This window comes from Centroberyx gerrardi, chromosome 16, assembly GCF_048128805.1.
Source record: "Centroberyx gerrardi isolate f3 chromosome 16, fCenGer3.hap1.cur.20231027, whole genome shotgun sequence".
In the NCBI taxonomy this organism is placed as follows: domain Eukaryota; kingdom Metazoa; phylum Chordata; class Actinopteri; order Beryciformes; family Berycidae; genus Centroberyx; species Centroberyx gerrardi.
The window spans coordinates 25,532,183-25,549,217 of NC_136012.1; the positions used below are offsets into that span (position 1 = coordinate 25,532,183).

General features: G+C 40.2%; 1 protein-coding gene across 2 annotated transcripts; it reads left to right on the plus strand.

Moving 5' to 3' along the window:
• Positions 1–4: 4 nt before the first annotated feature.
• ncbp1 (nuclear cap binding protein subunit 1) lies at positions 5–16,663 on the plus strand. 2 transcript variants are annotated; one of them, XM_071920243.2, is made up of 23 exons: positions 5–202; positions 1,208–1,296; positions 2,247–2,347; positions 2,468–2,624; positions 2,715–2,822; positions 3,225–3,346; positions 3,747–3,816; positions 4,510–4,725; positions 5,234–5,331; positions 5,447–5,510; positions 5,604–5,714; positions 6,445–6,509; positions 6,626–6,688; positions 6,816–6,890; positions 7,622–7,725; positions 8,284–8,406; positions 8,952–9,054; positions 11,312–11,405; positions 12,452–12,555; positions 12,678–12,795; positions 13,797–13,937; positions 14,272–14,385; positions 15,376–16,663. In XM_071920243.2, exons 1-23 carry the CDS (start codon positions 169–171, stop codon positions 15,487–15,489), a joined length of 2,388 nt encoding a protein of 795 aa, XP_071776344.1. In that variant the 5' UTR covers positions 5–168; the 3' UTR covers positions 15,490–16,663. The 2 variants fall into 2 exon arrangements, with proteins under 2 accessions (XP_071776344.1, XP_071776343.1); XM_071920242.2 differs by having other exon boundaries at positions 46–202; positions 13,794–13,937.
• The last annotated feature ends 372 nt before the right edge of the window (positions 16,664–17,035 follow it).

Consider the following 17,035-nt stretch of genomic DNA (forward strand, 5'->3'; position numbering starts at 1 on the left):
CTGTTGACCCCTAACTGCACCGGTTGTGCCTCACTTGAATCTGACCGCTATTATTTTTCTGTAGCGGCCACTGAAACATCTCGAAGCTTGTTAAGCTGACTTCTCATTTTGTTTAATATTAACTTTATAGCCGAGTTATCCTACAGTTTTCAGTAAATTGGTGTTAAAATGTCCAGGAGACGACACAGTGACGAGAATGACGGTAAGTGCACGTTACGCCAGAGGAGTAATTCTGATGCTAGGCTAACAGGCGGCAGCTAGCTAGCGTGTAATCGTTAAGCTTTGGCTTGGAGCATTATCGCGTGCAACTTGATGTTAATTCATTAGTTTGCGAGGCCGTGTTCACGCCGTGCTAATGTTACTCAAACAACGCATAACAATGAACGCCCGGTGCTAAGATAACGATGCCCTGGACGTTTCCCTCCATCACCACGACCTGCTGGAGACCGGGGAGTCTCAGCAAAGTTGCCCATGTAACGGTGCAGTTAAGTTAGCTTAGCTGGTACGCTTACTGCTAGCTACTGGGTTAGCTAAGCAGTGTAGTTAACATGGGGGCGGTAACCAAGCCTGCTGCGGAGCATGGCAATCCCCCAGTGTGAGTAGTTTGCATATTGGCTGACGCTAATTTACATCTATATTTGCCCTAAGGTTTGATGTGAACCACTTAGGTTTGGCAAACTGAAATTTTGATTACTGATGAACACTTAGCCAAGGCTAGCAGTAATTTGTGGTTTCAGCAGGTGCTGCATTCTGGTTGGCAAGTGGTTTTGAGTGCTCTAGATCAGTGGTTCCCAAATTTCCTTGAGGGAATTCCAGAGGGTCCCCAGAAAAATTAGCAATAGTTAAATTTCACTATTATTTCAATTCCCAGAAGTTAGCACAATGGGGGTATATAAGTTATAAGGATGACTGTTTTGCTCACAGGTTCACTCTCTGCCCTGTTGATATCACCCTATCAACAGTATATACAGTTACAATTCTGTACCAAGTCAAATCTAACAACAGACTCTTCTTAGATGGGGTTCCATAGCACAACATTTTTAATTTTATTAAATGGGTCCGTGGTCTAATGTGGATCTATTTGTGAGGGTCCATGATATGAAAAAGTTTGGGAACCTCTGCTTTAGATAAAATGGCAAATGTTTCTAATTCTGTTCACTCTGTGATATGACATTACTCTTCTTGAAATGCTGCTCCACCCTCTCAGGAGGTCAGTCCCACAAAAGGAGGAGAACATCTGAACCCATTGAAATTGAAGACCGCCTGGAGTCGTTGATATGTCGTGTGGGAGAGAAGGTAATGGGTCTGATATGACATTTGGCGTATCTTACTGTGCCGTTAGTGCATTTTTATCTTTACACATTTTCAGCATGGGTGGCCCAAATGGGGATCGAGCCCTTGACTCTGGCAGTGTAGTTCCTTACTCCATCCATTGAGCTGTACAGGAGGACTGTATCACTGTTTAATCCATTGGACACATGGCCAAATTGCACTGGGAATCGCAAACATATTCACCAGTACCATACAAGTTTTGGTCTTTATTGGTCTTTATGAGTGAGTAGATATTGAAAAGCTTCAAATTGTTGGATTCTGGAATCTCAACTTTTCTACTATTTTTTGGGAATTTTTATTGAGGAAATCACTTCAGCATGGTCTGAAGGCTTATTGTTATCAGCATGGCTTATTGCACAATGGAATGTGCTTTCATTCAGCAAAGAAAGATTTAGAACAAAGTGTTGCTTTGAAACTAGTATTGAATTTGGTGTAACAGAATTGGTGTTTTTATCAAACAGTCAAACATTACAGCATGGAAATAATATTGCCACAGTTAGGAGTTCTGTTCCCAGTGTAGCTCAGTGGGTTGAGTAAGGCACTAACAGTGGGCCAGGGATAGGGACTCATCACCCACCCATGATGAAAATGTACTGATTTAACAGTAAAGTGCTTTGGATAAAATTGTCTGCCAAACAAGGTCCTAGGTCCAAACAGTTTTTACTTGATCTAACTTGTTAAATACTACAGATGCTGCATCAAACAGTTTGCTCATGTTACTTTCTTTACATACTTTCTTAAGTTTATTTAACAGGGGCCACATACAATAAAAACACAAACCTCCATGAAGTCTGATGCATTGTACAGAGATACAGCTAAACAGCTAATTTTCATCCCCAGTTCTGGGCAGGTGAACAAAAGTACAATATACTGTACACACACAACAACAAATCTTCAATGTTTGCTCCCCACAGAGTACATCGTCCCTGGAGAGCAACTTGGAAGGCCTGGCGGGCGTCCTGGAGGCTGACCTTCCCAATTACAAAAATAAAATCCTCCGCATTTTATGTGCTGTGTAAGTTCATTCCACTGACCTTTCACACTGCGAGTCCTGTAGCTCTTTCTCGCCCTTTGACTGGTGAAATACTCAAAGTCACTTGAAGGGAGTTCTCACTGAGGTGTGTTTTGTTTTCAGCGCCCGCCTCCTACCTGAGAAGCTGACCGTCTATACGACTCTAGTCGGCCTCCTCAACGCCAGGAACTACAACTTTGGCGGCGAGTTTGTGGAAGCCATGATCAGACAACTGAAGGAGACTTTGAAAAACAACTTGTACAATGAAGCCGTTTACTTGGTAGGCTGACCAGATATATGAAATATACAAATTACATAGGCATATACTGCCCTTGTTTATTTTTTAACATAATGTGTCTTTTTTTCGTAGGTGCGGTTCCTGTCTGACTTGGTCAACTGTCATGTGATCGCTGCTCCCTCCATGGTGGCCATGTTTGAGAACTTTATCAGCGTCACTCAAGAGGAAGACGTACCACAGGTAGCTAAATGGTTAAGGCGGGGTAATAAAATGATTCATCCTACACTTAAGTAATTAAATACAATTCATTTAATTAACTTTATTGATCCCTTGGGGGAAATCGGGTCATCACAGCAATAAAGAATAGAGGTAATAAAGGATAGAAAAATACAATAGTATAAAAATATGTATTAAAGTTAATGTGTCTTTGTGATGAAATGAGGTTTCTAGAGAACTCCAGGTTAAAGTTTAAAAAGAATTGTCACCATCATAGCTATCGACAGAATTACAGACTAACAGATATATGCAGATTTAAAAATTCATACTGTTCTATAATGGTTATTATGGGGGGGATGGTCTGCATCCTTGGTTCATGGTTGAGGTTATTTGGTTTATTTGTGTGTTATTTGTTTGTGTGGTCAGGTTCGGTCGGACTGGTTTGTGTATGTGGTGCTGTCCTGTCTGCCCTGGGTCGGTAAGGAGCTTTACGAGAAGAAGGATGTGGAGATGGACCGGCTCCTCAGCCAGATCGAAGGCTACCTGAAGTAAGATGACTGACTTGTTTTTCGTGCTTTCTAACTCACCATTGTTTATTTTTTCTTTATTTCTGCCTATCTTTCTGTTTTCCTTTGTCTTCTTCTGTCTTGCTCTGTTTTTCGTTCTTTTGCTGTTTCTTTGTCTTTCTTTTTCCTGTTTTTTTTTCTTGCTTGCTCTTTGTGGATTTCTTTCCATCTTATTTCTTTGCAGTCTTTCTTTCACTTTGCTTTTCTTTTTGCTTCTCTTTGTGTTTTTTCTTGGTTGCTTGCAGTGTTGATTTAGTATTTAATCAGGGCTTTAATCCAGTTGTCAGAATCATCCAGAATCATGAGGCCGTTAACCCAATGCTAGGTTTGTCCTCAAACTCTAAGGGTGCTACTCCAAATATTACATTGTGTTTTTTCTCAGGAGGCGAGTAAAGACGCACGTCCCCATGCTGCAGGTGTGGACAGCAGAGAAGCCCCACCCACAAGAAGAGGTGAGAGAAAGATGGCAGGGCTCAGTGTTCAAGTACAAATTATTGTACATCAAAATATCTGTCATGAAAATATCTGCCATAAAATCCTACGATACATTTCAGATTGATCCAATTTCTCCATTCAACTCGCTCCTAAATATTGCATTCTTGTTAAAAAAGTTAGGATAATTGATGTATGTTACAGCAACCCAATAACCAGGATTTACTGTTTTGTTTTTCTCCATAACCATTACCACCGTAGTCAAATCTGAAGTTTTGCCATATAACCTCCTGTCTCCTTGTCCGTCCTTAAACAGACCTGGACTGCCAAGTTGGCAATGTGCCGGATGTTAAATGACAGTTAATTTGAGAAAGTAACACATAGTTTCATGATTTCATAGTAATTTCACGACACTGCAGGACACCAAGCTTTCTTATAATATGGTTACAATCTAGATCAAAACTAGTATACCTTTTCACATTTAAATGGAGCAGTATGAATGTATGCCATTTCATGCCAACAAATGATGAAACGAGGCAACCATGGTCAACATTGGCTGACATTTCACTTGTTGTAGAAAATAAAAGGACGACTGGCATTGTACTGACGTTGTCCTTATTTCCCTCCTAGTACATAGACTATCTTTGATGGTTCTTCCACTGGAGGCACAGTCTTTAAATTGTACCCACTTTCTCTCTCTGTCCTTCCCCCAGTACCTGGACTGCCTTTGGGCCCAGATCCAGAAGCTAAAGAAAGACCGCTGGCAGGAGCGCCACATCCTGCGTCCGTACATCGCCTTCGACAGCGTGCTGTGTGAGGCGCTGCAACACAACCTGCCCCCCTTCACCCCACCGGGACACATGCCTGACGCCCAGTACCCCATGCCCCGGGTCGTCTTCCGCATGTTTGACTACACCGATGCCCCTGAGGTATGAATACCTATCAGTACTCTGAGATTTTGTTTTATTAGCAAAATGAATTGAAACGTATCAAAAAGCCTCAAAACGCTGGATTCTTAAAATGAGGTTGTCCTCTTATTAAGGGCTATCAAGTGGTTTCTTCTAAGAAAATCACCTGAATGTGGTCTGATTCTTTTATCTGTACCTGTAACATATAATATATAATGATGTGTTGATTTTGAAGCATCAAAACCTAAATTGTAAATACAGCTAATCAGCAAAGGTGCTGGAGATACAAGTAGTCTATCTTTATCCGTCTTAGTATTACAAAGTTATTGATTTTTGCCCGTTTACAGTGTGTTGACAGTGGAGTCAGCCAATATGTAGTGTAGTTAACATGACAGGTTAGGACAAAATGCACGATTAAATCTGTTTCACCAATCGTCTAAAAAGACACGGTTCTAATGACACACTGTCAGTTATTTTCATTATTTTTCCTTATACAGTGGCCACAAACTCTTCCTCTCTTCATCCTCAGGGCCCCGTTATGCCTGGCAGCCATTCTGTGGAGCGGTTTGTCATAGAAGAAAACCTTCACTGTATCATCAAGTCTCACTGGAAAGAGAGGAAAACATGGTGGGTAGTAGATCACAGTTCACTTTGTCAAGTCTGAATGTGCAACATGAACACTTCCTAAAATGTTTAAAGTTTAAATTTGTGAATGAAGCCTCTTCTTTTTTCCCCTTGTTAGTGCTGCCCAGTTACTCAGCTATCCAGGGAAAAATAAGATTCCCCTCAACTATCACATCGTGGAGGTATGGCGTTTTTTTTTTTTGGCCCAATGACAAATAAGAGATTTGAAGTTGGCTCCGGTGTAGAAAATACATATCTATGTTTCTTTCTTTCAGGTGATCTTTGGAGAACTTTTCCAGCTGCCAATGCCGCCCCACATCGACGTTATGTACACCACGTTGCTTATTGAACTCTGCAAACTGCAGCCAGGGTCGTTGCCCCAAGTTGTATCCTTGGTCAAACTATACTGCCGATGCTTTGTGTTTCACTGAGGTCCATGTCAACACCAATTCATTTTCATCCTGCTTTACATCACCCCTGGAGGTTTTTGATCTGTCTTCAATATGACCAGATTTAAGGGATTTTTATATTCATTGTGTGATGTTGTTGCCCTTGAACTGCAGAAAAAGAGCATGTGGACACAAGGGGTGCAACTGACGATTATTTTTGTTAACGATTTATCTATCAATAATTTTTTTCAATTAATCATTTAGTCTATAAAATGTCAAAAATAATGTCAAATGCCCATCACAAGTTACCAGAGTCCAAAGTGATTACTGTGACTAAGTGACTTACTTAGTCTGACCAGGAGCCAAAAAAACTCAAAGTATTCATTTTATAATGATATGAAACGGAGAAAATCAAACAAATCTTAGTATTTGTGAAGCTGTAACTAGCAAATACTTGGTGTTTTTACTTTACAAATAACTAAAACAGTTAATCGATGATCAAAATTATGATAGTTTAATTTTCTGTCGATCCACTAATCGATGAATCGACTCATCGTTTCAGCACTAGACACAGCAAACCTTCCCTAGATAAATAAAGCTTAACAAGTTATTGATGATAGAGGAAGTATGAAGATCTAGACAGGGTGTTTGAGTTTTTAAAAAACTCAAAACAAGTAGAAAAATTCTCCACTTTATGTGAGAGTTCACCTTGACTTCTGTCTGCTAGCTGGCCCAAGCCACAGAGATGCTGTATATGAGACTGGACACCATGAACACCATCTGCATAGATAGGTAATGTTACTGCGCCCATTCATTTTCCTCTTTACTAGCCAGTGGACAAGCTTCAGTGAAATGGCTCCTGTGCATGTGGAGTAATACTGTGATCTTGTCTCTTCTGACATTTCCAGACTAATGAACTGGTTTTCTCATCATTTGAGCAACTTCCAATTTCGATGGAGCTGGGATGACTGGTGAGTGATTATGTAATTGATAATGAGCATTTATAGGGATTTAGATGATTTTTGTGCAGTAGTAGAAAAAAGTGACTGAAATACTTGTAGATGTGAAGTATGACAATGTGTCTTCTCTTCTCTTAAGGGCCGACTGCTTGACCTTGGATGCAGACAAACCCAAGCCCAAGTTTGTCAAGGAGGTTCTGGAGAAAAGCATGAGGTATTAAATCTCTATTCAAATGTTTTCTCTAAGTTATGAATTTTCCTTTCTGTCTCTGACCGTCATTAAGAAGAGGTAGAATTTTGAAGCAATGCAGGCAAGGCAATATTAGATGGCAATGAGGATTAGCAAATGAGGTGAAATCAATGCTGTTAAATCTAGTTAGACATGGGGAAATAAATAAGTATGGTGTTAAAAATACTGTTGGTGTTAATTGTTGGCAGTGTTGCTGACAACTACATTGCCTGAAAATGTTGCGTTATGTCATGGCCTAATAGCTGAAAACAGGAAATTGCCACCAGTCAAGTGCTGGTAAAATTTTGGCTGTGGCTGGTGAGTTTGTCTACTCTACAAGCTGCTTTGGTAACCAATCATCATTTGGAAGTCTTTCTTTATTCTAAAAATCTAATTGGCTGGTAAAATAGTGATTGTGGCTAGTGAATTTTTGGTTTACTAGTCACTGTGGCCGATGGGGAAGGGGACACCTTCACATTCTTAATTTTTTCCCAGTATTCTCTCTCATTAATGAAACTTTAATGTGCTTTCTCTTTGCTGATCAAGTTGAAAATTTCTCACACTTTCAAATCACATTGTACTTTTTCTTTTTTTATATATACAGTATATTTATATTATATTGTTGTTATATATATTTTGGAATTATGGTATTTTTCTCCTTGAAGCTGAAAGTGTCTCCTCTTTAAGCGAAGCCGTCTGTTGTCTCTCCTCCCCAGGCTGTCGTACCACCAGCGGATAGTGGACATCGTCCCGCCCACCTTCTCTGCTCTCATCCCAGCCGAACCCCTCTTCCATTACAAATACGCAGATGAGAGCAATTGTAAGCGCACTTTTAATTTCCGGTTATACAATACGACCGAATCATCTGCTAAAGCTGCCTGGGGAGCATTTTCATGAATCTAATCTTTTTGTACATGTGTTGCACTCAAATTAATTGTTATTTATTCTACTAGACTCCAGTAATGTTACTATAATGTGAGCCCTTGGGTTAACACTCTCGTATGCTTCCAAGGAATTTGTTTGGGAGTTACTTTTCCCTTTATAGAATACTGAAGTAAGTTACTGAAGTAAACAGGATACAAATGCTTATACTAACAGCAATAATAATGGTGATTACTATATTTGGTTATCTCTTTCTTTAGCAAAGTCAGTGCTGTAAAATAAAGAGAAAAAATACACCCTACAGTTATATTAACTATATTAAAATATATTAACAATGCTTTGAAGTGCAGTTCTAGTGATTCCCTGTTCACCGATTACTGCCATGGTTGCACCTCAGCCATAAGCTTACTGACCAAATCAGTTTTGTTACACCAAATGGTTTAACATGAAGGTGTGATCTAAATATAACACCTGAAATGCCTCTCCCGCCCCGCAGCTTCATTACCGGGTTACGCAGTGTGCATCACCATCGGCAACGCCATCAAGAACCGAGCGTCCAATGAGGAGATCATGACCATCCTCAAGGAAGTGCCCAACCCCAACCAGGAAGATGACGACGGTTAGTTTTTGTTTTTCTTACCACAGACAAATTTCAAGCTTTTACCTGGCAATCCTACAAAAATGTATAATTTTTCAGCAGTGGTTGGGTGTTTAAATTCTACAATATATAAGGAGGAAAAAGATCAGAGAGGAATGGTGCGATGATATTACAGTCTTTCCTTTTGCTGTCATTCCTTCAAAAATGTCTTTAAAAAAATACATTTTTACATTCGTATGTGTTGGAGGCATTACATCAGAGTTGTATTTTTCCACCCTCACTGTTACAGGAGTGTGGATTACAGTACTTATTTGCAATTCTATGGAAATGCTCCAATTTATGCAATTTATCGAGTTTGATTTGACATTTAGCTCTTCCTTATCAGCCAGATTTTTTGACATTTACTCGACAAGGTGAGATTATCGGTGGGTAAAGCAGCTTTCTCTTTCTTGGGTTTTACTTACCGTCTCACTCCCTCCCTTCCCTTCCTCGATCTCTTTTCCCTCCTGTGTTTTCTCTCTCTTTTCCTCCCTTCCCCTCTCCTGCCTCTGTCTCTCCTCTTCCAGACGAGGGGGAGAGCTTCAACCCTCTGAAGATCGAGGTCTTCCTGCAGACTCTGCTCCATCTGGCAGCCAAGTCCTTCAGCCACTCCTTCAGCGCTCTGGCCAAGTGAGTTTACCCGCCGTGAAAAACCTGCAGCCCCGCCAGGCTTCCCTCCTCCTGCACTGGGTTTATCAAAAAGCATCACAGTAACAAGATCAGGACTAGGTGTTGCTGCCTTACTGGAACCATACTGACTCTTGGTGTCGGTTTTTTTTGTTTTACTAATTTCCCTGAGAAAGGGAGGAAAAAATAGCAAACATTTTAACATTAAATACAAAGTCTATCTTCCGTCCCACACTTCCCCTCCTCAGTTAAATCCCCCTCCACCCTCCTCAAACCCCAAGGTCCCCTATAGCTTCAAGCCAAGAAGGTAACAATAAAATAAAAAGGTTGTTAAGAGAGAAATAAATAAGATGAATAGGTGAGGAAAAAAAGACCAAGGGTATTGATATCATAAATGCACAAATACAGAAAAAAGATCCAATAAGTACATAAAATTAAATAACAGAGTGTTTGTTTTTATTAAATGATATCGAAATGCTTAAAAATGTTAGAGCCTTCTTCATTGTGGGCATTTCTAGCAAGGAAATCAACGGAGCACAGTCAGATTCTGTTCAGAAAAGCAGATGGCATGTATAAATGTTAATTGATAATATTTTACTCTACCGCGTATTGAAATGTGCGTTCATTCAACAAAGAAAGGTATTTTCCTTTTATCCTTTATTTAATCAGGTATTCTGGCAAATATATACAGTATAATTCAGTCACATGTTCCAGTAGTCAGACAGCCTGCAACAAGGAACATCCATTATATAATGCAATTACAAACATCGCAGACAGTGTGAAATATTATTGCTTTAAAATAATTGAGCAAGGACACAGAATTCTAATTTGGAAGTGTTTTACCATCTGTTCCATTTATGAGATGCACAGTACCAGAAAACGCCTTGCTAAGTTCAGAATATATACAAGGCATAACACACATATACAAGTATTTACAACGAACCAGTCCTGTGATCTGTTGCCATATTTACTGGATTTAAAAGACAGTAGAGATATGAAATGCACACAGGCTTGGCTTCAGAAGTAGAGCCTCATGGGTAAATATAATGCAAAGACCAGACAACTTTGATTTCATCCACAACGGCGAGTGTGAAACTTTTCTCCTGTAATATAATGGAAGGCATTGTGGTAAACTGCATCCAATGGATTCAGTGTAGAAGAGGCAGCATGTGAATACACAATGTCTCCATAGTGAAACACAGACATGACTGGTGGATTGCACAATGTGTTTCGATATTATCAGAGGAGAAGTTTGTTTTGTTTCTGTGCAAAAATACTATTTTATCAAACAGAAGTGTAATTTTAGACCCTATATTGAATGATACCCATCACTCACAAACAGAGGTGCTTCAGGGTGAAGCAGGGTAAGGCGGGGTGAGGCGGGGTGAGGCGGGGTGAGGCGGGGACATAAAGGCGGGCGGAGAGCCAGCGTTGCCGTGTGGGACATGAAAGTGACTTGCTTCGCCCCCCAGGCGGGTTTACTGCACCTCTCTGATGTAATCACCAGATGAAAAGCGGCATCACCTCTTTGTTCATGCGCCCAGATAAATGGGATTTTAAATTATGATTCATGAATCGCTGTACATGTTTCTTTTGCTTAACTTACTCACAGATTTAGGAAAAGTTATTTTTTTTTTGTTTTTTTGTCTAAAAGCCGAAATTCTGTACCTTCAGGTTACAGCATGAAACAATCAAAGTGAATTTTGAGCAGAGAGTGTTTTTTTTTTCCGCTAACTGAAAAATTAATGCAAATAAATAGTTTGTAATCCACAATATTTTGCAAAAATATACAAAATATCTCTTGTGAACTCCTATCATTATACCTTTAAAAAAAATCACCCCTACCATAAATACTAAAACTAGACCTGAACATAAAAAAAACAAAACTAAAACTAAACATTTGTAAAAAAAATAAATAAAGTAAAACTACCAAGCCCACACTGAAAACTAAAACAAAAATGGAATAAAATTTTGTATTCAGTGCCAAATGGAAATAAATATTTAAATCTATATAAAAATAAAGACTAATGAAAAATCCAAAACTCTAATAACCCTGGTTAGTCCATCCATCACATGAACCCTACAGCACTTCATAAATTAACCAGCTGTTTTTCCAGAAGCCTTGACCTTCTGAGGCGGCGATATCCTCAGCGGAGTTCGGCGGTCGAACGCTAACCGCGAGCGCGAATACGAATGAGTTTTCTATCGAGCGATCCCGGACTCTCCGTTCTCATGAGCGTTCCCTGTCCGACTCCTCCAGGTTCCACGAAATCCTGAAGACCCTGACGGAGAGCGACGAGGGGAAGCTGCACATCCTGCGGGTCGTGTACGAAGTCTGGAGGAACCATCCGCAGGTCAAATAAAACTCTTTTTCTGTGGTTTTTTTTAGTTCAAAACTGACTCCCAACTTCTGTCACATCTCAATTTCTTCCATTTGTCTCCATCTTTCCTCCTTAAAACTCTCCTGTCTCTCTGCCGCCTGTCCTGTCGCTCTCAAAGCTACAGCGCCTCGCATAAAATATTCAGACCCCTTGACTTTTGGCACATTTTGTTCTGTTATTAAGTTATTTCAAAATGTATTTATTCAGGATTTTTCAGTCTGAATTCTATGCAAAACACTCTGTTCCATCAGAGTGAGAACAAATTTGGAGAGAAGTCAAGGGGTCTGAATAGTTTTGAGAGACTCTGCATCTATAGAGAGGCGGTTGTTTCTTCCTGTAACAGGCTGAAGCCAAACTTTGTCGATATTATCATGTTTGGACACCCATTCTTTTACATTAAGTGGTGACTATTACTACATAAGGGATGATCCATATTTTGAAATAATGGTTTAATAGTAGTATTGACTACGGATGTAATACCTCATTAGAAGTGCCGATATGTAACTTAAGTTATAAGTTAATATTATCACATCATCAGTTAAACATGTTCTTCATGAAGTAATAATGTCTGATTAATGTAATAATGTGATTTTATTACATTATCCAGCATTACATTATATAGCACCATGTTTTATTACATTTCCATCCATTTAGAGGAACACTGTAGTACATTTTAACAAGTTATTGCATTATCCATTGCTACACACTCCAATGTGAGCTATATAGTTAATGATGGGAATAATGGAAATACTATACTATTCCCACAGATCACCTGTCAATCAAACAGTGTGGGCGGAGCTTGGATTTTCTGTTGATGCAGTTTGAGTTTCTCTTCTCTTTGTCTGTTCAGCCATGGTGGCTATCACTGCTCATGCTAACTACCCAGTTCTTCTTCTTCTGTTTATTCCAAACAAACCGGAAACATAAAACACATCATTTTTGTCAGGAAAGAGCTACCAGACAGCGGCATGAACTGGATATAGTTGGTTAACATGAAGTGTGTCTTGGCTGCATTGTAGATGATCGCGGTGTTGGTGGACAAGATGATTCGGACGCAGATCGTGGACTGCGCCGCCGTGGCCAACTGGCTCTTCTCTCAGGATATGGCTCACGAGTTCACCAGGTGGGACGTGAGACACGGACAGAGACACACATTTAACCAAATGGATGGACTGTGTTCTCACGGTATCTTTTTGGCTTCCTGCCGAGGGCTGGTAAACTAAAAACTTTGTGAACTTGGTTTAGGTTTTACGTTTGGGAGATCCTGCACTCGACCATCCGCAAGATGAACAAACATGTCCAGAAGATCCAGAAGGAGCTGGAGGAGGCCAAGGACAAGCTGGAGAAACAGCAGCATAAGAGGGTAACTTTTTTTAGTAGTTTTACTGGTTAATCTATTCATTTTTCCATTTTCTTCACTCAACTTACAAGAGGTCTAAACCAGGTGGGAAATTAACACCAGCCAAATGCTTGTAGATTTTGGCTGTAGCTGGTAAATTTGTCTACTCTACCAGCAGCCTGATTCAGACCTAAATTCTGATCATTTTTAGGTCTTATTCGATTCTGAAATCTAGCTGGCTTGTCAAGTGATGAAGGTGGTGAATTTCCAGATGCACCGACTGTTATGGCTGGTGGGGGAGAAGGAGCACAGACTCCTAACAGTTGAAAAAAAAAAAACTGAGCCGACTGAGCACAACACCATTCATGTCTCAGCATCAAACATCACACAGCATCAAAGAGTTTCATTTGACGGCTACGGCTTTGGGAGGCAGAGCAATAGAAACGTAATGTCAGGGAAGAGGTGAGGAACACAAGAAAGCAGGTATCTCTCCATCTCAAGCATCAATTCTAAAATATTCTGGTGAAATTAAAGTATAAAGACTGTTTTTGTAGTCTTGTAGAGCCAAAGTTAGAGCCAGTCTGGATCAGACACTTCACTCTATACCTGGGTGCTATTGAATCATTTTCTCCAAATCAAGTCTGTACTTTATTAAGCAATATTAAATTCGTAAAAAGGAGGTAACAGTTGTAGTATTGTCAGAATTTAACTATAGATCTTTACATTTTAGCACCGACTTCTCACACAACTCCCATAATCCTCTTTTCTTAAGTAAATGAATTTCGAGGCTTGTAGAATCATTTAATTTTCCTGAAAACACCAACTGCTGATGAAAATAGTCGATAGTTGATATAAGATGTCAAAAGCTCAAGAATTTTTTCCCCCCAAAAAACTGAGAGTAACTATTGTGATCACAACATCTACCACAATAATTTAGTTAATTATTTTAGCCACAATTGTGTACTGAATTTCAGACACCCAAATATCTTAAATTTGTGTGTGTGTGTGTGTGTGTTGGCCAGCAGAGGGACAGCGGTGACGACGAGGACATGGAGAAGAACAGTGAGGATGAGGAGGGTCAGCTGGAGGAGCAGATCGAGAGGCTGCAGGAGAAGGTGGAGTCGGCCCAGAGCGAACAGAAGAACCTCTTCCTCGTCATCTTCCAGGTAGGAGGGCCGCTCTGCTTCTTCTGTTCTAAAACGGGCAGCAGAAGTCTTAATGTTAGACAAGTAGACCAGAGAGTAAAAGGTTGCCAGTTCAAATCCCCAGACCAGATAAGATTCCTGCTAAATGTCCATACCCGACACCAGAAGTGAATTCGGGCAAACGGAGTAAATCTGCAGACGTTTTTCTCTGCTGCAGTCTTCTTGTGATTTAGGCAGCTAGGACAGGTGGTTTTGTCTGATTTATTATTATGATTTACATAAAAACCTGCTTAGTGCAGCTTTAACGGGCCATATGAGTCCACACCTCTTTAAATCTTGTTTTGTCGCCTGGCAGCGTTTCATCATGATGCTGACGGAGCATCTGGTCCGCTGTGAGACGGGCAGCGTGGACATCAGCACGCCCTGGTACAAGAACTGCATCGAGCGGCTGCAGCAGATCTTCCTCATGGTAAAACACTGACACACACACACACTGCTTGAAGGATTTACCGACTGGTGATATTTCTCCGTAGCCTGGTTCCAGACTCCTGAATCGCGTCCCGCCCACTCTTCAGATTTTGTCGAGCGATTCAGAGAGTCTGGTGTTTCCCTCGTCAACGGTTTGTTCTCGCTTAGAGAAACAACTGAGCCAATCGGTGCCTTTGTGAGCGGGACTAAAGTTTGAACCAGTCGTGCAACGGTTTTTCATTGGCGTTTCGACAGAATATATTTCTTGAATTAACCAGGAAATCTTAAACAACAAATTATCTTTTGTAAAGACAACATTTTCTTGTCAAAATCGACCGATATTGTAAAGTTGGTAAATCCGCTGGTCTAACCATGGATGTAGAGGCTAACTGGCTGCAGCATCAGTAGCTGCAGTTACATGAGCTATGTTTTTTTATTCTGAATGAAATCATTCTGATTGAAGATTCGCCCTGCAGGTGTTTTACATGAGCACTACATAAAAGGATTGCATGGTGTGTGTTTACATGCTCCTCAGTATGTAATCAGAGTAAAAGTGAGTCTGACATGCACAAAATACAGAATCCTGCACCCTAACATGGGCTTACGTTTTTAACAGATGGACCTGCGTCGTGTGCTTGGCACCATTATCGCTTCAGTGCTGTACTTTCTGATGAACACTTTTATCAGAACATACAGACGTTGTTTTGCATGGCGATGATTAAAATTCTCCCGGAAAAAAGTGAAGTTACGTCAAATGGGCGAGCGTGTGCAGAAAGAGTACAGATCGTCCAACCAAAGAGAGCGATCAGAATGAGCGTTCACATGACAAAATTTTATCCGTCGAACAGATTATGAAAGGTTTTTCCCACCCTTCTCAAACAGAAACGCCAGAAAACGGCTAACTAGGGAGTCCACTTCAGGCTGAATAGTGGAGCGGGAACAAAATGGCCGCTCAGTGTGAATATCAGGCTAATTTCCCGTCTCTCCGCAGCACCATGTGACCATCCAGCAGTACATGGGAACCCTGGAGAACCTGCTGTTCACCGCCGAGCTCGACCACCACATCCTGGCCGTCTACCAGCAGTTCTGTGCTCTGCAGCTCTGAGCTGACATGCACACACACACACACACACACACACACACACACAGAATTGGAACAAATGTACCTATGCTAACCCTAATTCGAAGCACACACACAGGCATACACACAAAAACCTACCAGCTCTTGCATCAAGAATCTCCTCATTACACTGTTTTTTTGTTTGTTTTTTTTTACTTCTACTTTGTGTACAGGTGCCATTCAGTGTGTCAACCATGTACAACCACAACTGAAGACATTTTGAAAGTAGGAATTCAAACAGAAACCAGAAGTCTGTTTGGTGGATCCCCTGCCATTAATTTGCTGTAGTGTTTTTTTTTTTTTAGCTTTTATTATTATTTTTTTTGCTTGTTTGTTTTCCAGTTTCGTTCATTTTTACCACATGATGCTCGTATTCCTATGAATGGGTCTTTTTAAAAACTTGCTGTCTGAGTCAAGACGGAGCTGGGAAAAAAAAAAAAACGAGCATAGGAAAAGGGCGATTTCAGGTCTGCTCTGATTGGTTCTGAATCTAGAGAGCGCTCTACTTTTTTATATGTATTTTATGTGGAATTGGGAAATTATTAAAACTCTGTAGAGTCTTTATCTGCCTGTTTTGTTCCGTGTCACGGTCGTCTCCCGCGGGGGAAAACCTCACACCGTTTCCCACCGTGTGACACTCTGAAGCCATGATGAAATCCTTTGAAACGTCTTCCTCTCTTGTTTTCGTTGCAACGATTTCCCCCGAATTCCTGTCCTCGTTTTGAAAGTTTAGGTTATCCGAGGTTACCGTCTGATAATGAAGTACAAGTGTGGGTTGTGTTTTTAGTGTGTTCATTTTTAGGATCACTTTAATCATCATGTAAAATAATGTACAGGAATATGTCTTGGTGACATTGGTGCAGGGATAAAAACAAATGAACAGAAACAAGAATTTCAGGGGTGTTGAGAAATATTTCTTTACCTTTTAACAACAAACAGCAGAACTAAAGGTTTCTAAAGTCTTGACAAAAGATCTTGTGTTTGTGTAAATGACTTGGATTGAAAGTGATGAGATTTGTTCCACCAGACTTGAGACTTGACTTGAGATTTGTGCCTCAAGACCTGGGACTCGAGCAAAATTGACTTGGTGACACCTCTGTTAAAAAGCCTTTATTAACGTGGCTCCATATTAAAAATAAACCAGGGCGTATCGATCAGAGCAGGTCTTCTTCTTCATGTCTCTGTTTTCCTAGTCACCACAAAAAAAAACAACTAAAAACTTCAGGAGGGAGTTACCGTTTGGGCTTCTGTTATATATTTGGTATATTTGGTTTCTGTTATCTTGTAATGAAAAGTAAGGTTAGACCAGTTTGCCGATCGATTGGGATGATATTGATCTTTTAAATACTGGATATTGGACCAGTCAATGCCGTCCACCTCTGACATGTTGGACGTTCCTTCATGATCACAGCTACATAAACAGTCAATAAAACCTGCAATGAAATTTTATTTTCTTTGCATGTTTTTTTTTTTTTATATTGTGTTTTTTTGTAAATCCTTAATTTAAAGGCAGCAGTGTATGTCAGAGTTT

Excerpts from the sequence above, each read along its gene's own strand:
- ncbp1 (XM_071920242.2), top strand. The coding sequence starts at position 169 with ATGTCCAGGAGACGACACAGTGACGAGAATGACG. Across the intron at positions 5,332-5,446 it reads TGGAAAGAGAGGAAAACATG|TGCTGCCCAGTTACTCAGCT; the intron begins GTGGGTAGTAGA and ends TCCCCTTGTTAG. Across the intron at positions 12,796-13,793 it reads AGAAACAGCAGCATAAGAGG|CAGAGGGACAGCGGTGACGA; the intron begins GTAACTTTTTTT and ends TGTGTTGGCCAG.